The sequence below is a fragment of the Ceratotherium simum genome, chromosome 16 (genome assembly GCF_057802395.1).
Source record: "Ceratotherium simum simum isolate JZ-2026a chromosome 16, ASM5780239v1, whole genome shotgun sequence".
NCBI classification, from domain to species: domain Eukaryota; kingdom Metazoa; phylum Chordata; class Mammalia; order Perissodactyla; family Rhinocerotidae; genus Ceratotherium; species Ceratotherium simum.
The window spans coordinates 10961720-10979105 of NC_141915.1; the positions used below are offsets into that span (position 1 = coordinate 10961720).

Sequence of the window (17386 nt, forward strand, 5' to 3'; positions counted from 1 at the left end):
AGACAACACCTCAGTTGTATAAATCGTCTTTAATTGAGAAAGCATGGAGTGGAGACCGGGTCTCCTGGGAGCAGAGCCAGGAGATGAGTGGAGCCTGAGCCGGGTCTGTGTGGGTGAGGGGAGCATCTACCCCTCTTGCAACAAGCCAGAAGTAGAAAGAGCCTGAAGAACAGTGACCTGCCTCTGAGCCCGAGCCCCTCCCTTCAGGGCCTCCTCAGTCTACCCTGTCCAGGTCTGAGGCTACTCAGTCTCCCTCCTAGCTCACTAGTGTCTTCCTGATCTTTTTCAGGCCTGCCCCTAGCTCTCCACGTTTTTCAGAAAAATCTAATTAGGTCCTTTTTGGGTACTTAAAACCCAGCTGAGGTTATAAGCTGTAAGGTAAAGCAAGTCCTATTCAGTTAGAAGCTCTAGGGGTGTATGAGGTCTAGCGCCCATGATGGGTGGGACTTATTGCTGAATTGGGATCTCCTCACTGGGGGGGGGGGGAGTCAAGGATATGTCCACTTTGTCCTTTTTATTCTAGACTCATTACCCTAAAGCCCTCAGCTTTAAAGGGGACCTGGAAGGAATTCCTGCTGAGGTAGCTAAGTGTTCACGTCCCCCAAACCCAAGCACAGGTCCAGTCATGCCATGGTTTTGGCCCCTTTCCCATCCTAGCTTCCCTAACGCGAGCCAGAGATTCCTTCCAAAACTCCTCTGCCCTTCCTCAGACTCTGTTTCCCTGGCAGGACCCCAGCTGAATTTCAGGAGCTAGAAACTGCATGTAAAAATAAGGTTAGCACTCTATAGGAAGAATACGATTTTTAGAAAATTATCTAGGAAAACAAGAAGTGATTCTTGATTCATGCAGAAGTTAATTCTTTATAAATCATAACTGGGTTCTTTCCAGAGCTCATTGTTAATAGGTATCACTAGAGAAGGTGGGAGGGTGGGTCTAGAACTTAACTCTAGAGCAATAATATGGCTATACAGGCCCCAGTTCCATCCTGGAGGGAAAGGCTGAGAGTCGGGGTCTATGTCCTAAAGCTGAGATTCAAAAAGAAACGTGGCTCCATATGTGTCTAGAACTCCATGCTCTAGAATTGGGTGTCTCTGGGATAAGAAAGTTAAACCTGTGGTGATCTGAAACTGGTCCCAGTCAGGCCAAGGCCAACAGCTGGACAGGGCTCAACATCAGCCTCTTTCTACTTGGAAACCATGGGTCCACCTGGGTCAAGGACAGAGCCTGATGGGTCCAGAACAGAGCCTGGCAGCATGCCTGTGTTCCAGCACAGAGCCTTAGTGCAGAAATGGCCCTGGCTGGGGTGCCTGGTGTTCCAGAACCTGTCCAGAACAAGGCAGAAGGCGGAGTAGGGAAATAAGGAAACTAATCCTGAGCTCCAGTGGACCTATAAATCTACGGTTCAGTGGCAATGAAAAGGCCATAGGGCTCCAGGAACTGGATGAGCCTGCGGAGGAGAGTATTTATGCCCTGGTTCTGTCTGTTTTGGAACCCCCAGTGCCCTTTGGGGGAAAGGCTTTGGAGGTGTGTGAGTGTGGAAGGAAAGAAGTGATCAGCCAGGACCATTTTCAGATATCTCCCTCTCTGACCTCCTCCTGGGTCCAAGGATCTAAGGGTCTCAGCAGCCCCAGAAGTCACAGCCAGCCCCTAGGCTCCCTCAGGGTAGAGCAGCTGGTGGGACCTGGCTGCTCAGGGCATAAGTGTGGCAGCAGGGGAGAGAGCAGGGCAAGGAGCAGGTGGTGGTGGCTGGCTCAGTGCAAGTGCAGGGAGCCTCCAGTCCAGGGACTACATTTCAGGGGGCAGGGGGACTGGAAGGGGAGGTCTCAGGGACACTGTGGAGAGAAGGCTCCCGGTACATGGCCACTGTGAAGGGGAGAGAGACGAGCAGGAAAGAGAGTTAGGCACAGAGAGACCTAGGTAGAATCAGAGCTCTGAAAGGGCTCCTTTCTCCTACACTTACCCTTGGGGAACCCCAACCCACAGGAAGAGAGCTCCACAAACCCCCAAAGGCCAAAGCCTTCCTGGCCTTACTTGTCATACCAGGTGTCCTCTTAACACTTGTAGCCCCTGAGCTAAATATCAATGTCAAGGTCAATACCCTCCCATGTGGCCCACCTTTTCTTGAGTCATACTCACCCTCCAGGAGCTTGGGCACAAAGTGGGCAGCTGCCTTGGTCTTCTTGACTCGATTTCCCTTCATGACTCGACCTTCCTTGTCCAGGCCCAGGTACCAGGCCCGGCCAGAACGGCACTGGCGATAGAGAGCAGAGGCGTACAGGACATAGTAATTCTCAAAGACGCACTCCTTAAAGCGACACTCAGCTGTGAAATGTGGCTGAGGGGACAAAGACCCAGAAAGGCACACAGACAGAGACAAAAAGACACATCACTGGACAGAAGGGAGCCCTGGGAAGAACAAGCCAGGATATAATCCACACATTTCGGGCTGGGAGGGCCAACTTCTGAGCCCATGCAGAAACTGGGAGAAAAAGAGGATGAGGAAGGCCCCTGAGGGTCAGGAACTAGACTTTTGGGAGCCCTGGAATAAGAAGATACCTTCTCTCTACTCTACTCCCAACCTCTCACAGTCCCCTGTCGTGAATGACTTCGGGGAAGTGAGTAATAATGAAGTCGAGAGGAGGTAGGACAAGAAATGGCAGCCCTAAAAGGCTGAGAGAGTTGGACATTCAAAGAGCCTGGGGGTATCTGGGGGGCTGTGCAAGGAGTAGGGATTGGATGGACCCTAGAGGAGGTGCTCTGAAGTGGGCGAGTCCCCAAACCCCAGGCCAGTCAGCCTCACTGTCTCACCGAGCTGTAGAGCAGCCCCTCAGCATTCATGGCCATGTAGTGACCCAGCTTGGCGCTCTGGATGGTGACCACACGGAGCCCCACTGGGATCAGGTTGAAGTGCGCTGGGGGTGGAGAGAGCGGGCATCAGTACCCCAGGCCTCGAACCCCCGTCTAAGCTCCCCCCATCCCAGCTCCACTTCTGCCCTTGGGGGATCAAAGAGCCAGACTGAAAACAACAGAACCTGAAAGGGAATAGGATTGTCATCTCCTAGCCCCATCTCCCCCTTCCCACCCAGCCACTGGCTTCCCCTCTCACTGAAAGAGCTGGTGTCCTCGGGGGTGCCCTGGATGCTCCCGTCAGGATTCGCCTGGAGGTAGAAACCCTGGCGGCAGAACAGTTTGGTGACGATGCCTTTGAGCTGAGGCTCTGGAGAGAGAGACATTCGTCTTTGAAAATGACATCTCTGTTCCCAGAAACATTTCTACACTTGGCGGGATCAGAAGAAAGAAACAAAGGAGAATGGAGGGAAGGAAGAGGGTCCCAGGGCCCCAGCTCTCGGATCCTCCAAGCAAGCTCTCTCCCACCTCTCTTTGACTCCTGAGAAAGCTGGGGTGTGGGTCCCTTCTGCTTCCTCTAACCACCAGCTTTCAGTTTATTTATTGAAATTTATTGAAATTGCTTAATTCCTACTCTACAGCTCAACCAGAAGCAGGGGGAGGGGAGAAGAGGGAAGAGGAAGGGGAGAGATACATCAAAAGGTAGAGGACAGTGGGAGACAGGCAGGGCTGCTGAAGGGGCAGTGTGTTTGCGAATGTGGGGGGCAGCAAAGTGACCATAGGGTAGGGGCGCCCCCTCAGGAGTGGGGGTGGGACTGGGCCTGACGCTGACTCAGCACCTGCTGCTGCGGCTGCCGCTTGCTTGGCGCGGGCCTTGCCTTGGCCCAGCGCCGGCCTGTCTGACACTGACCCGTCTGTCTGTCTATCTGTCTGTCAGTCTGCTGGCTCCCGGGGGGCCCAGCCCTCCCTGAGGCTCAGCCAGGTAACCCGCCTGGGGTGGGGGACATTCGCTACCAAATCAAGGAAATGGGGGAGGGGGCTGGGGAGCTGGCGAGGCAGGCTGAGTCACGTGGGGCCCGGTCCCACTCAAAGGGTGGGCTGCGGACCGTACCACTGTGGAGGGCCGGCGGCGGGGAGAGGAGACCGCGAAGGGGCCACCCCCAGGAGAGCTGGGAGCGGGCGGGACCGAGGCCAGAGGGACTCCCTGCCTGTCGTACCTGGACGGGGACTACACGCTAACCCTCATAGCTCTCCTTCCCCGTCGCTTGCTCTAGGCCGACTTCCCTGTACCTCCTCGTAGGTGGTACAACCCCCAGTCTCCGTGCAGGTCTCCAGCCATGTACTGTGTCTGAGTTCCTCGCGGCAGAGGGTCCCCTGAGTATGTGGGACCCGATTTTGGAGTCGCGTAGGGGGTAACGGGGGGGTGCCCAGTTCCCTTCTTGAAGCGCAGGTCACGGGAGGAGGGCGCACAGAGGGGGGGACTGGCGAGGTAGCTGCAAGGACAGCCGGGGGAGAGGAGCGGGGATTGGCGCCGAGCCAGGCAAGCTCGGCCAGAAGGAGTCCAGCCGAGGCGGGGAGGAGCGGGAGAACCGGGGCGGGGGCGGGGCTGCCGGAGCTGCAGAAACCCTCGGGGTGACCCAGGCGTCCGGAACCCCCAGCCCCTCCGCTCGGGATTGCAAGAATCGCGAGAGCCGGCACGTAGGCGGAGAACGGTGGGGGTGGGGATTCCTGTGTTGGGGGCGGCGAGCAGGAGCTGTGAGGCTTCGGGGCCCCCGACTTAGCCCCTCAAGCTTTCCCCTTGCCCTCGAAAGCAAAGAGACTGGAGGTTATGGACAAAAGAGAAGGGAAACTGAGGCATAGTCTGGCAGAGACTTTGTTGTCCTGGTCCACCCCCTTTCACTTTCGGGGAGCGCCCTCAGTCGGGCCCCATTCTTCAGAGTCTCTGGCCTCAACCTCCCAGGCAGAGAAACCCAAGGCCCGGAGACCCCGCCCCAGCCACTCACCCGGGCCGCGATCTGGCCGCGCGGGCAGCCCCCCGCACAGTTGCACCTTGGACAGCAAGATGAGGAGCTGCTTCTGGCAAAGGGACTTGGTGCCGCGGGGACACACGCGCCGCTGCGCCGACACAGGCCGGCTGCCCCCGGGCTCGCGGACCTCCCGCTTCTGCCTGATCAGGCTACTGGCCAGCGCCGCCATGGCGCCCCAGGAAGAGACACCCCCAAACCAGCAAGCGCCCGAAGCGCGCTGGGCTCCTCCAGAGAAGCCCGCTCACCAGGGCATGCTCGACACTACAGTCCCGATTCTGCGCCCCACCAACAGGACCTGAGGATAAGCCCTAGACCCTTCCCCCCCACCCCTTTACACCAGCTCCCACCCTTGGGCCCCGTCTTAGCTCCGGACCCAGCAGCCTATGTACCTCTCAGTAGACCCCACCCTCGACTTTCGCCCCCTACTGAAAACTCTCCCTTTCCCTGCTCTCCAGTGTCCCTGTTCCCACTTCCGCTATCCCAAAGCCAAGACCCTCAAAATTTCCAAGATGTAGTTCCAATATCCCCAGGCACTTTTCCACCCTATTTTGGGGCCCTGCACTCCTGCCAAATCTACTCTTGTAATCTAAAAGGTGTGGGTCCTTAGCTTTGGGGATATATTAGCTCACCCCACCCCATCCCTACTAGCGTGCTGCCAATGTCAGGGAGGAATCCAACCTTGGTGTCTTTGCCATCCTCTAAGTGGAGAGGATCCCCCACTTTTTTCACTGAAATCCCCAAAAACTATGTCTGGGAATATCCAAGCTGTCCGTGGTCAGTGAGAAGGGGTTCCCAGACCCTGTCTCTGGACAACACCTTTTTTTTCACCGAGTCACCCCCATTTCTAGTGGCACTGGGTTCCCGCGGTTGAGCCCCTTTCCTCACCTTGTTATCCTCCTTTCCTTTTGAAGCCACATCCAAAGCCTCCCTTCCTAGTGGATACACCAGGTTGTTGTCTGGAGGTCCCTCCCTTACCTGGAAATAAGGAGCATCCGGTTTTTCTGCTTCTTCTTTTTTTTTTTTTTTTTCCTGGCTGTCCCTTAATTTCCTCGGGGACAGCTGGTGCTGTTTAGATCCCACGCCCTCTAATCCATTCAGCCCCCTCAGCGAGGAGTGCACCCACGTTGTCACCAATCCCCAAATGTGAACAGGCCCCCTACAAGTCAGAGCGCATCAGAGCTTCCTGCGACAGAGCTTCGTCTCCTCCCCGGGACTGCCTACAGCACCCCCTCTTCCTTCCCCGACGCCCCTCAACCTGTCCTGTCTTGTTGATCCGGCGACGGGTGGCGCTGGCTCCGGTTCCAGGCTCCCCCCTCCCTGTCCCCTGCAAGCGGAGCTTCCCCCCAAGCCCGGGTAGGCGCCCAGGACCCCGGGAAGGAGTGAGGGTGTCTCCGCAGAGCGCCCTGGTACAGCGAAGTCAGAGCACTGGGCCTGGCCGCTGGACCAAGCCGAGCGGCGGCAGCGGCGGCAGCGGCAGCGGCTGTTGGGGAGCTGAGGCGGCGGCGGCGACAGCAGCTCCCCCTCCTCGGAGAGCCGGCCCGGGGGCGGGGCAGGGGGCGGAGACGCTGGGAAAGAGTGGGGTGAAGCTGGGCGGGCGGAACCCCAGGGTTCCTTGGAGGCAGGGAGTGGGGACGGTCTTAGAGGCAGGCAGAGTGGAGGCAAGGCCGCATGTCTCAGGGTTCAGAGGAGGAGGGACAAGGAGGCGACTCCACTGAATGGAACCCTGGATGGGGGGAGAGGTTGGGCTTAAGGCAGACGGAATGGCGGACGCCCCAAGAATGGAGAAAGGGAAGAGACTCTACTGCCCAGGATAGGAGTTCACAACTGGATGAGGAAAGTGGGGGCAATAACTGAAGAGATGGGGGTAGTGGTGAGATCTAGCCTGGGGCGAAATCCGGCCTCATTAATATCTCTGCTTTTGTGTGAGCCAAATTGGTCAGTCCCTGGTCTCCATACCTCTCTCCCTTCCACGTTTTGTCAGCAAAAAACATTCCCCCATCCTATTGACTCCTAAGAGAAAAGGCCATAAGAACTGGGGGGAGATGATTACCGGAGGCTGCACCGGAGTGAGAGGGTTGCTGGCCACAGATTTGGAAAGTAGAGAGGCCGGAATGGAAGGACCTATGCCAAGAATGGGGCGGGAGGAGGGTGGGAGGATGGGGAGGAACCGGCGAGGAGGCCTTCTAGAAAGGGACCTTTGGGCAGGGCACTAGATCTGTCTCCCAGGCGAGGGGCGAGCAGTCACCCTCCACATCCCGCTGGCCAACAAGCACTTTCCACGCTGGTAGGAGCAGCGTCTTTAATGGGCCCCGCCTCCCACGCCAGCTAAGCCGCCCCCCTTGCGCGCAGCCTTGGCCTCCTCCACCGCTGCTCGCAGGGCCCCGGTAGGGTCCCCGCGGAGCCGGGCCAACGCCCCGAGCAGCGCAGCGGCGCTGTCCCCCGCACGCAGCTTTCGGCCGCTCAGAAAATAGTGGGGCAGCATCCCGGCCTCGAGCACACGGCCCAGCTCATCCAGCAGCCCGAGGCAGCAGGCGCCCGCATTCTCGGGCCGCGCCAGATAGAGCGCCGGCAGCCGCTCGCACGCCCAGTAAAGCAACGTCCGCAGGAGGTAGGGCGCCGCGGCCCGGGTCCCGGCCACCAGCGGGCGCAGCAGGGCCTGGGCCGCCCCGTGCGCTTGCAGCAGCGGAGCGGGTATGCGCGCCTTGAGCGCCAGCTCCTGGCGGGCGAAGCAGAGCTGCCAGCCCGAAGCGCCCGGCCGCTCTGTGCTGCTGCCGGGCACCAGGTAGAAGGACGACTCGGAAGCCAGCGGGCCGGCCCACGAGTGGCTCCGAGCCCCTTCGGGCCAGCCGGTCACGGACACCACGGGGATCAGGTCGAAGAGCAGGAGGTGGCGCGGGGGCCCCGGCGTAGCCAGGAGGACGGTGGTGAACCCCTCGTGGCGGGCTGCGTGGACCAAGCGCGGGGCGCCAGGGACCGGGAACAGAGACTCAGCGACCGCGGCCAAAGAAGCAAAGAACCACGCAGCCACCTGTGCGGGGCACAATGTGGGCCATGTCTCCCAAGCCTCCGACGGCTGTGGGACTGGGCTAACGTCGGCTGCTTTGGTGACGTCACCATTCAGTTTTTTCAATGGTGCGGGAAAGCCAAGATCGGTTACGTCTTGCCCAGGCGACTCGGGCCCCGAAATGTTACTAGGTGATTTTTCCAAAGACACCTGCGGCTCATGCTCACTGATGTAACCATGCGGCTGGTCCACTGAGCTTTGCCAGTCCTTGGGACTTCCTTCACTTTCGGTTCGGTGGATCGAATCAAGTCCTCCTGGGACTGGGGGTCCTAGGCAATCCTGCCATGCCTCCCGGACCGAGGTTCCGCGTAACTGCTCTGGGAGACAGAGCCATGCGTAACAGGATTCCCTGTCCATTTGTAGCTCCTGCCCAGTGCTGTCTAGAGAAAACACCGGCACCAGGAGTGTGAAGCCGGCGTCGTAGTGAGGTCCCCGGGCGTAGGGACCTAGGGGTGCAGGCCCCAGATCCAGGGAGCCCTCGCGAATCCCGCCACGAAGCAACAAGAGCTCTGCCTGGGGAGGAAAGCGGGGGTCTCTGCGGTGAACAAGACCTAAGGGAAGAGAAGGGATTGTGAGGGCGTGACCCAAAGCCGGGGCTGGGGTGGGGCGGGGCTGAGATCTGTGAGTTCCCGAAGGCAGAGAGGGTTACTTACCGAGCAAAGAGAAGACAAAGTCCTTGGCCCGGAGGAGGTCTGGTCCCGGCTTGGGCCCGTCACTCCAACTCTCCTGCACACCTAGCTCCTGGATCAACTGGGTTAGTTCCTGCAGCTGCGCCCCGGAGCAGAAGTCGATGTCCATGAGCGGCCGGGCTGGGGCTGGGGGCGGCGGGCCCCACCAGGGTGCACTCCCCCAGACCGTGGAAGCCATGTGGCTCTATCAATTTGGGCTAGGGAAAACACGGAGGGGAGAAAGCCTAGACGGGCCTTTCCTTTGCTGCTGAAAAGTCGCCCCGGTTCTTTTCTCTTCCCGAGGCCGAGAGAGGGCCCCAGAGACAGTCCGCCAATGGGTCTGCAGATGAAGGGCTCTGAATTTAGTCTTGAAAACGAACAAATACCTCCTCCGTCCTTGCCCTTTTCTCATATGCTAGTCCCCGCCCCCATGGACCAGTTCACCTGACTCAGCAGGTAAAAATTAGCTGTTGGACCCCTCCTAAGGAATGCGATAGCCAGTCTCCTCCGCCGCCCCTTGTTTACCTCCCCTTACCTCTTTTTCGGAAGAGCCTATGGTCTGCGGCTTCCCTTTTCGGGGTAGCTACAAGGGTTGGGAAGAGAATGCATAAAACGATTCAACAGGTAACTTCTTCCTGCTGCCCATAAGGCCACGCCCCTAAATAGGGCCACGCCCTTTTCTGGAGGCTGTCAGGGTGGTTCCGGGCCGGCCCCGCCTCCAGTCAGAGTTCAGACTCTCCCTCTCTGCGGAGATCTCGCGCTATCCTAGGAGTTATAGTTTGTCTTCGGTGCTACCAGGGCGTTGGGGCCACGCCCCCATGTCCCTTCTTGTTCCGCTGAACTAGTGCCTGATGGAAGTTGTAGTTTCTATGGAGATAAACTGTTCTGTGCCTTTCCAAGCCTAGGTCAACCCCATACAAACATTCCTTGGGGTTGGAGCAGAGGGGTAATGGGATGGATCTGAATAGCAAACAATAATGGGGAACATATTCTAGCGCCTGGGAGAAATAGGGGCCTCTACTCTCACGTGTGAGTAGAGGAGCCCTGGTCATTTGGATCTAGGAGGGTTCTTCCATGCAATTATAACTTCATTTTGGAAATGAGACTGCAGCCTAGAAAGGTTGCACATGACTTGTCCAAGGGCAGAGCTGAGCCAGAGAGTTGTTGGAAAGAGTTGTTGGGTGGGGAGGCATCTCTTGGAATTGGTGGTGGTGGTGTTAGGCAAGAACACACAGGTGGTGACCCAGGAATGGACGTCTGACTCAGGGAAGGGACATACATGTTAGCAATGCCCACCTCAGATACACATGAGTGGTGGCAGGGAAAACACTTTGGGGTCTCACAGCTCGTGTGTGTACACAGAAGAGTTATTAGGGCGGAAAATCAAGTCCAGAAGAAACTCCCAGCTGGGCCGGGGCAGGGCAATGGAAAATTATCAAGGGAAGGAAATTGCTTTCAGTAACCAATTGCTTTCAATAACCAATAGGAATAGCTTCAGTAAGCTATCAGGGACACAGCTTAAGTCCAGGATGAAACTAGGAGACAGAATAATAGGACAGAAAGATAGGAAACCAAGGACAAGTTCACAGATCAGGCCAATCCATCACTGGACCAGGGCTTCTTACATTCTCATTTCCCCGGGGCCTGTCTCCAGAATGAGATAGGCCTAAGTCCATGGGCAAGAAAATTAAGCAGAGACACCCAGAAAAACTAGAGGCCTGTAAAGGAAGGGACTTTCAGAATCCAGAGCTCAATTTGGGGATGCCAGATCTCAGGGGTTCCTAGTCACTGACAAAGAGACCTCAAAACACAGCCCAGAACTGGGGAGGCAGGTTTCCATACATCTGATTGTGACCCAAAAGACTAGATCAGGAAAACTGAAGACTGGGCTCTTTCTCACAGTCTGGGGTAATCAGGCATCGGGCATCCCTACATCTTACCTCCTCCCCAGAGGGTGGCCTCTGAGCCACCCTAAAAAGAACTAAGTTCTCTGGGCTCTGTGGGAGCTTTGAAGATGCTGGGGATGAGTGACAAGGGAAAGGACAATGCAGCTCTAGGGCCTTGGGGATAATGGGTTTAGCTGTGCCACTATGGAGGAGAGGCAGGGGCAGGGATAGTCCCAGTCCTCATCAGGCCCTGTGGGTGGCCAGTGTCAGGAATGGGGCTAGGGTGGGTGTCCTAAATCAATCACAGAACACTTCTCTTGCCTCTTTATTCCTGATGCACATTTGTTCCCTCTTTTTCTGAGGTTCTCATCACACACTGATAGCCCCACTCCTTAATGGTCTCTGATGAGTTGTTGGGTGCCTCTTGGTGAAGGCGCCTGGGAGATGGAGCTTCACACTTGTCCCTGCCCACTCCAAACTGTCTCTGGCGGGCATCAAAGACCACATGCCCTACCCGGGTGCCTGGCCCAGGACAGTAGGGCTTCCAGTTGATCTTGGGAGGCATAGACATCTGGCGATAGTTCTGGCAGGCTGGAGGAACCATATCCACAGGGCGGTACACCCAGTCTTGGCTGCCTGCTCTCCGGGAGGGTGGCTGCAGCTCAATTAGTACAGGTACCTCTGAGAAGGTTTGCAGGTCATTGTAGATCACCCGGGCCTTGGAAGAGCAGGAGTTCTGACTGGGTGAGACAGAAGTCCATAGTACGTGCCTCTCTGCATCCTCCTTCTGAGGAGCCTCCTCAGATACAAATGATTTAATCAGGGCCAGTGTTGACTTTGCAGTCTGAGGTGGGCCCAAGACTTGGACAGACTCAGTACCTGCAGCAAGGCCTGGGTTCTTGTGGAGGTCAGGATTTGGGATAAGGCATGTGTCCTTGTAGAGGCCCGATTCCTCCGTAAGGCCTTGAGTCTTGGGGAGGCCAGAGTCTTGGGTAAGGGCTGGACCCTTCTGGGGGCCAGGATCTTGATTAATTCCTGGGTTCTTGTGGAAGTTAGGGCCTTTGGTACGTTCTGGGCTCCTGTGAATTCTAACGTCTTGGGTAAGGTCACTTTTCTTTTCAACTTCAGTGGTGTGGGTAAGGCCTAGATTCTTATGGAGGTCAGAATTTTGAGTAAGGCGCAGACTCCTGCAAACTCCAGAATCTTGAGTATTCTTATCGTCTCTTGTAGTCTCTAGATTCTTGTAGTCTCCCGAGTCTTGGGTAAGTCCTGAGCCCTTATGGAGGCCAGAAGTTTGGACAAGGCCTGGGCTCTTGTGGAGACCTGATTCCTGGCAAAGGCCTGAGCTGTTGTTGACTCCAGAGTCTTGGGCAAGGTATGGGTTCTTCTGCAGGCCAGAATCTTGGGTAAGGCCTAGACTCCTATAGACTCCAGGATCTTGGGCATTACCTGTACTCTTGTAACCCCCAGATTCTTGAGAAGGGCCTGGGCTGTTTTGGAGACCAGTTGTTTGGGAGAGATCTTGACTTTTGTGGAGTACAGTCTCTTGGTTTCCTTCTAGATTCCTATAAACTCCAGAGTCTTGCATAAAGCCTGAGGTCCTCTGAATGTCAGAAGTTTGGGTAAATGGTGTATTCTTGTGGAGGCCAGGGTGTTGGGTAAGACATGTGCTCCTAGAGATACTTGGATCTTGAGTAGGACCTACACTCTTTTGGGGGCCAGAATCTTGAGTAATGACAAAATCTTGAGGATTCTTGTGAAGGGCAGAGTCTTGGGTAAGGCTTGGGAGCTTATGTAGGCCTGGATCTTGAGCAAGGCCTGGGTTCTTGTGGAGGCCTGGATCTTGGGTAAGGCCTGGGTTCTTGTGGAGGCCTGTATCTTGGGTAAGGCCTGGGTTCTTGTAGAGGCCTGGATCTTGGGTAAGGCCTGGGTTCTTGCGGAGGCCTGGATTTTGGGTAAGGCCTGTGTTCCTGGGAACTTTAGAGTCTTTTGAAGGGCTTGGGGTCTTTTGGAGGCCAGAGTCTTGGGTGAGGCCTAGACGCTCATGAAGTTCCGGGGATTGGGGTTGGATTGGGGATTGGGAAATGGTAGAGAACTGCAGAGGGATGGGGAACTGGGAAGAGGGGACAGACTGAGGAGACTTGGAGGTTGGGGGAAAGGTAGGGGTTTGTATTAAGGTGGAGGGCTTCTGGTTGTTGGTGGGTTGATGAAGGACAAAGGACCTGGGAGAAACAAGAGGCAGGGAAAGAGTGCATGGTGGAGGAATGGTGCACAGTGGGCTCCGGGCATTTGTTGGAGAATGAAAGCAAGGTTGAGAAGGTGTAGCATCCTTGGAGTAGACCAGGAATTTGGGGTAGACTGGAGCTTGGGACTCTGTGTTTCTCTTCTCAGAACTGCAAGGATGGAAGCTGCAGTAAGGGAAGGTCTTGGGCTGTGAGAACTTGTCTTTGAAATCATTTGAGATCTTCCATTCCATATTCCCCAACTCCAGGTAACCCAATATGGATCCTATGGAGGGCTTGGCACTGTCCCCACTACGTTGATTCGATGTTTGCTCAGCTGTACCAGAGCTCACCAGGCCCTGCCCCTCTTGGGGCCTGGAAAGAGTGCCCAAGTACTTTCTGGAATACTCAGAGTTCTGGGGGAGGCACACATGGAATAAGTTCTGCTTTACCCCGCGGGCATTGTAGACCACATGGCCAGTGGAGAGGCCTTGGCTGAAGGCAGGCGGGGTAGAGGGAATAGGAGTTAGGATGGGGGTAGAGGTGGTGGCAGGGACAGGTGCAGGGACTGGAGTGGTAGTCCGGGCCATGACCAATGCTGGGGCAGGGGTTGAGGCAGAGATTGGGACAGGGGCTGGTGTAGGGGCTGGGGCAGGAGTAGTGGCAGGGGCAGAAGTTGGGGGAGGGGCTGGGACAGAGTTTGGGGCAGGGACCAGAGTGTGGGCATGGGTATAGGTTAGACGAGCCTGGGCTGGGGTGCAGGCTGGGGCGTGGACTGTTATGTGCTCTGGGCTGTGGCCCAGGGTGTGGACTGAAGTGTGCTCAGGGCCCTGGGCCTGGGCAGGGGTGTGCTCAGGAGTGAGGGCTTGGGAGTGGGTCTGGGCCCGGGTGGGGCTATGCTCAGGGGGGTGGACTGGGGAGCGGATCTGAACCTGGGGTTGGGTGTGTTCAGGGTGGTGGACTGGGGAGCGGGTCTGGGCCTGGGGTTGGGTGTGTTCAGGGTGGTGGACTGGGGAGCGGGTCTTGGCCTGGGCGGGGATGTGCTTAGGGGTGTGGACTGGGGAGCGAGTCTGGGCCTGGGCAGGGATGTGCTCAGGGGTCTGGACTGGAGAGCGAGTCTGGGCCTGGGGGTGGGTGTGCTCAGGGGCGTGGACTGGGGAGTGGGTCGGGGCCTGGGTGGGGGCCTGGTTTGGGTCATAGTCTGGGGTCTTAGTCTTGCTCTTTGGGGGCAAGCGGAGTGGAACCATGTCCAACTTGCTCATCCTGGGGAACTGGGAAGATGTCTCTTGCCTGGAGAAGAAGGTGGCTTGGGCCTTTAAGGCTGTGACCTGAGGGGCCTCCCCAGCTCCCATCATCCCCTCCTTCCACAGTCCCCACGGAGCCTCCACAGGAGCCTTGGCGTGTCCATACTGAGGTGGCATCCAGCAGCACCTAGAAGCCTTCTCATCATTCGTGTCTGGTATCCAGGAGTCAAGGTGGTTAGGGTGCCCAAGCAGGAAGCTTGGGCGATGATGGAAGTGGGAAGAGACTCTTGCGAACAGGTTCTTGGGATCCATGGAGCAGCGCATACACATGGGATGGCTGCCTATACGGCTGGGTTGCTTGTCTGCAGGGAAAGGTGGGATGGGACAAGGCTGGGTTCCTGAGAGGCTGAGAATGGGGAGAGGGATAGAAGAAAGGGCACAGACCCACATCCCCTTGAGGTCGTGCTGGGGCCCACTCACCTTTGGGGAAAAAGTGACGGAAAAGAATCCGCAAGGAGCTCTTCAGATGCCTCCAGAGCTGAGGGGAGCAGGGGAGGGGAGGGTCAGGAAGTTGGGTGAGCCTTGAAATCCAACCCTGGACACATCCCAACTGCCCTCCCACCTCAACCCCTTCCAGGCCCCAGGGATCCCCCAACCCTGCTGCCCAGACCCTGCTCTGACCAGAATCACCACATTGATCCCCACGTTGAGCAAGATGACACTGCCCAGAATCAGAAGAATTGAGTCTCCTAGGTCCTGGCACTTCCTGAGGTTGGTGCCAGAGCACACTTGGGCTCTGTGGTGGGCTTGCTCACCCATGGCCGGGGGTCCCAGGACTACCTGGGCCCCCTGGCCCCCATATACTCACTAGGATCCAGACTCCTCTGGTGGGGGAGGGGGAGAAGGACTGGATCATAATGGGGCAGGTAGTTGGGGTCACAATGAAGGAGGGGGAGGAAAAGGAGGGCCCACGGTGGCTTTCCCTGGTAACCGGGTTCAGGTAACCTGAGCCTGGACAGTCAAACAGGGCTGGGAAGCCAGCACACCTCCCCTCCCACCCTCATTCGTTCCCTCACTGCCTGCTGACTCACTCATTCAAACACTCACGGATTCCATCCCCTTGATCGCTCCTGAGACTGGGAAGACCTTGGCCTCAGAGCCCTGGGGAAGGCCTGGCTGGAATCCAGAGCCTTGGCCTTCTTATTGCCCTTCACTGGGCCAAGGGCCTGCATCTGTCCAAGTGTGGAACCCCCAGGGCTGGATCTGACCTCAGCTTCTTACGTGGGGCTGAACCTCTGAGCCCCCTGTGGGGACAGGGAGAGCAGAAACACAGAGTAGGTGCCCAGAGACCAGTGGTTTGGAGTCTGCAGCTGCAAGATCTACTTAGTGCATGGCGCAGGACCAGGAGGGCCCTGCTAGCAGGACTGTGGCCAATAAGCCAAGGGGAACTTCATGCCAAAAAGGGGACACTGGCTTCTCATTTCAGGAAGCCTAGGGCAGGGACCCAGGTCGGCAGAAGGAGTGGCGCTTCCAAGCCACAGACCACCACAGTGTTTCCTGGACTCTGTTGCTCTTTATTCCTCTCCCCATGCCCTGCCCCACTGCCTACTTTCGCTGCTGGTCAGTTAAGTTTCCCGGTCCGGCTCCTGTGCAGGGAGGGCCTCGAGGCTAAGGTGGAAGGTGGTGGCAGTGAGTTGGCTCGCGCTCTGCTATCCTGCACCTGCCGCTTCAGCTCCAGGCTGTCATACACCTGGTAGTTGGCATTGCCCCCCGGAATCCGTCTGAGTGGCACGAAGGTGGGTGGAGGTGGGGGGAGCTCAGCAGCCTGGACTTCGGGCAGGGGCTGGGAGGAGCGGGAGAGCAGGGCCGGGCTGGGAGCCAGGGCCTGTTGGTATGAGGCCTCGCCCAACACCGTGAGGGAGGTGGAGGTAGTCAGAGGGTGCCGAGTGGACAGTGCTTCTGCCCATTCGGCCGCCCGGCGCCGAGCCTCATGAGGGTCTCGGGAGCTGTAGCACAAGTGTCCGGTGGATGGGTGGGGGCTACGGTTGGGCTGGCTGTAAGCATGGCTGGGGAGGCTCCGCCGGTGGGACTGTGGGGAGCACTGCTCTTGGGCCTCGGGCCGGGAGCCCCGGGGCACCAGGAGAGATGGAGGCTCAGAGCCCTCCAGACCACGCCGCCTCTGATCCCAGGAGTCACACAGTAGCTGGCCCCCTGAGGAGTAGGGGCTGTGCCCCCCGGGGACCCAGGAGGGGTTACGGGGCAGCTGGCGGGGGACTGGCAGAGACGAGGTCCACTGCTCAGCCTCCATATTGCCCCAGATGCGGGACTGTGAGCAGAGGGGCCTGTAGGACTGCAGCCTCAGCTCCGACTTGGCCTCCACACGCTTTGGCATGCGGCGCAGCTCAGGTGACAGGTAGAGAGAGGGTGGTGGCAGGCTGGCCAGAATCCCACCCTGGCGGCCCCACAGCCCCAGATTGGAGGGCAGGCCCATTTGCTGGTAGAGCCCTCCCCAGCCCCGCTGTGGGTACTTGGGATATGGGAAGGACAGGTCATCCTCCTCTTCCAGGCAGGAGTCCAGATCCTCCCGATCAAAGGGGAGCATCGGCCACAGCTGTGACATCTTGCGGCTGTGCTGTTGGCTACGGAAGACTGAGTGGTTGTAGGGGAACTGTCTGTGGTTCTTCAGCCTTTGCTGGTGGCTGCGGCTGCGGCGGCGGCGGCGGCGGCGTGAGCAGCGGTTGCGGATGCGGTGGTAGGAGGAAGAGTAGCAACAAGTGGGCCGGGCCATCTTCACTTCTACAGGGTCCAGGGTGCAGTGGATGTGGACGTCTTGGACCTTGGCTGGTGAATCTTGGGGAGAACTTTCACAAGCCTGCAAGATTTCATCTGGGGGAGGCACGAGTCCATGTAGGCGGGGCAATTGTCATGAGTTCGGGGTTGGGAACACCAGGGCCTGGGTGTCTAGGGCTGTGGTGGTTGTGTGGTGGGGGGAGTCCCTACCTCTCTAGCTACCATACTTACTTTTTTGATTAATCCAACAGATCATCTTGTCTAAGGCATTCTGGAACCCATGCCACATCTGGGGGTGGAGTGGGGTGGGCGGGTGGGAGTGAAGGCCAGGCTCTCCACCCCCACCCTCCACCCCCGTCCCAGCCAAGACCACTCCTGCAGGGAGAGGTGCAGGCTGCAGCTGGCTTCGATCCTCAGCCCTCTTTACCCCTAGGGATGGTCCACAACCATCACTGACCACAGTTGCCATGTTGATCCCAATGTTGACAAGAATGATGAGGCCCAGCAGCAGGAGTAGGAAGTCCTCAGCATCCTGGGGACTTTCTTGGTATTGACTGCAGCACCCCAGGGTGTCATACCAGAGCTGGTTTTCCATGGTGGGGGGGTCCTAGGGCCACCTGGGCCGCGCCCCCCCCCA

The 17386-nt window shown here is 57.7% G+C and overlaps 4 protein-coding genes across 8 annotated transcripts; all 4 read right to left on the minus strand.

The window, feature by feature from the left end:
- Positions 1-14: 14 nt before the first annotated feature.
- On the minus strand, positions 15-5194 carry FGF11 (fibroblast growth factor 11). 2 transcript variants are annotated; one of them, XM_087440499.1, is made up of 5 exons: positions 4852-5194; positions 3108-3218; positions 2810-2913; positions 2138-2252; positions 15-1864 (listed from the first exon to the last, which is right to left on the minus strand). In XM_087440499.1, exons 1-5 carry the CDS (start codon positions 5042-5044, stop codon positions 1794-1796), a joined length of 594 nt encoding a protein of 197 aa, XP_087296625.1. In that variant the 5' UTR covers positions 5045-5194; the 3' UTR covers positions 15-1793. The 2 variants fall into 2 exon arrangements, with proteins under 2 accessions (XP_087296625.1, XP_014645051.1); XM_014789565.2 differs by having other exon boundaries at positions 2138-2336.
- A 1966-nt stretch (positions 5195-7160) lies between these two features.
- On the minus strand, positions 7161-9266 carry TMEM102 (transmembrane protein 102). Of its 3 annotated transcripts, none has more exons than XM_087440498.1 (3): positions 9143-9266; positions 8593-8825; positions 7161-8490 (listed from the first exon to the last, which is right to left on the minus strand). In XM_087440498.1, exons 2-3 carry the CDS (start codon positions 8804-8806, stop codon positions 7175-7177), a joined length of 1530 nt encoding a protein of 509 aa, XP_087296624.1. In that variant the 5' UTR covers positions 8807-8825; positions 9143-9266; the 3' UTR covers positions 7161-7174. The 3 variants fall into 3 exon arrangements, with proteins under 3 accessions (XP_087296624.1, XP_014645055.1, XP_014645054.1); XM_014789569.2 differs by having other exon boundaries at positions 8593-8947; XM_014789568.2 differs by lacking the exon at positions 9143-9266 and having other exon boundaries at positions 8593-9135.
- A 1552-nt stretch (positions 9267-10818) lies between these two features.
- Positions 10819-14819, minus strand: SPEM3 (SPEM family member 3). 2 transcript variants are annotated; one of them, XM_014789571.2, is made up of 3 exons: positions 14641-14819; positions 14440-14497; positions 10819-14321 (listed from the first exon to the last, which is right to left on the minus strand). In XM_014789571.2, exons 1-3 carry the CDS (start codon positions 14776-14778, stop codon positions 10819-10821), a joined length of 3699 nt encoding a protein of 1232 aa, XP_014645057.1. In that variant the 5' UTR covers positions 14779-14819. The 2 variants fall into 2 exon arrangements, with proteins under 2 accessions (XP_014645057.1, XP_087296303.1); XM_087440177.1 differs by having other exon boundaries at positions 10819-14215; positions 14436-14497.
- Positions 14820-15573: 754 nt separating this feature from the next.
- Positions 15574-17378, minus strand: SPEM2 (SPEM family member 2). Its single transcript, XM_004433139.3, has 3 exons — positions 17207-17378; positions 16981-17038; positions 15574-16845 (listed from the first exon to the last, which is right to left on the minus strand). The coding sequence occupies exons 1-3, from the start codon at positions 17342-17344 to the stop codon at positions 15581-15583; spliced, it is 1461 nt and encodes a 486-aa protein (XP_004433196.1). The 5' UTR covers positions 17345-17378; the 3' UTR covers positions 15574-15580.
- Positions 17379-17386: the final 8 nt, after the last annotated feature.

Bases quoted from the DNA above. Each gene is read 5' to 3' on its own strand.
- SPEM3 (XM_014789571.2), bottom strand. From the start codon at position 14,778: ATGGGTGAGCAAGCCCACCACAGAGCCCAAGTGTGCTCTGGCACCAAC. The intron at 14,498-14,640 runs GTCAGAGCAGGG...TGCTCCCCTCAG, and splicing joins GGATCAATGTGGTGATTCTG to CTCTGGAGGCATCTGAAGAG. The intron at 14,322-14,439 runs GTGAGTGGGCCC...CTTTCCCTGCAG, and splicing joins CCGTCACTTTTTCCCCAAAG to ACAAGCAACCCAGCCGTATA.
- TMEM102 (XM_087440498.1), bottom strand. From the start codon at position 8,806: ATGGCTTCCACGGTCTGGGGGAGTGCACCCTGGTGGGGCCCGCCGCCC. The intron at 8,491-8,592 runs GTAAGTAACCCT...CTCTTCCCTTAG, and splicing joins CTTTGTCTTCTCTTTGCTCG to GTCTTGTTCACCGCAGAGAC.
- FGF11 (XM_014789565.2), bottom strand. From the start codon at position 5,044: ATGGCGGCGCTGGCCAGTAGCCTGATCAGGCAGAAGCGGGAGGTCCGC. The intron at 2,914-3,107 runs GTGAGAGGGGAA...CTCCACCCCCAG, and splicing joins CGAGGACACCAGCTCTTTCA to CGCACTTCAACCTGATCCCA. The intron at 1,865-2,137 runs GTGAGTATGACT...TCCCCTTCACAG, and splicing joins TGTGCCCAAGCTCCTGGAGG to TGGCCATGTACCGGGAGCCT.
- SPEM2 (XM_004433139.3), bottom strand. From the start codon at position 17,344: ATGGAAAACCAGCTCTGGTATGACACCCTGGGGTGCTGCAGTCAATAC. The intron at 17,039-17,206 runs GTCAGTGATGGT...CTCCACCCCCAG, and splicing joins GGATCAACATGGCAACTGTG to ATGTGGCATGGGTTCCAGAA. The intron at 16,846-16,980 runs GTAAGTATGGTA...TGCCTCCCCCAG, and splicing joins CTGTTGGATTAATCAAAAAA to ATGAAATCTTGCAGGCTTGT.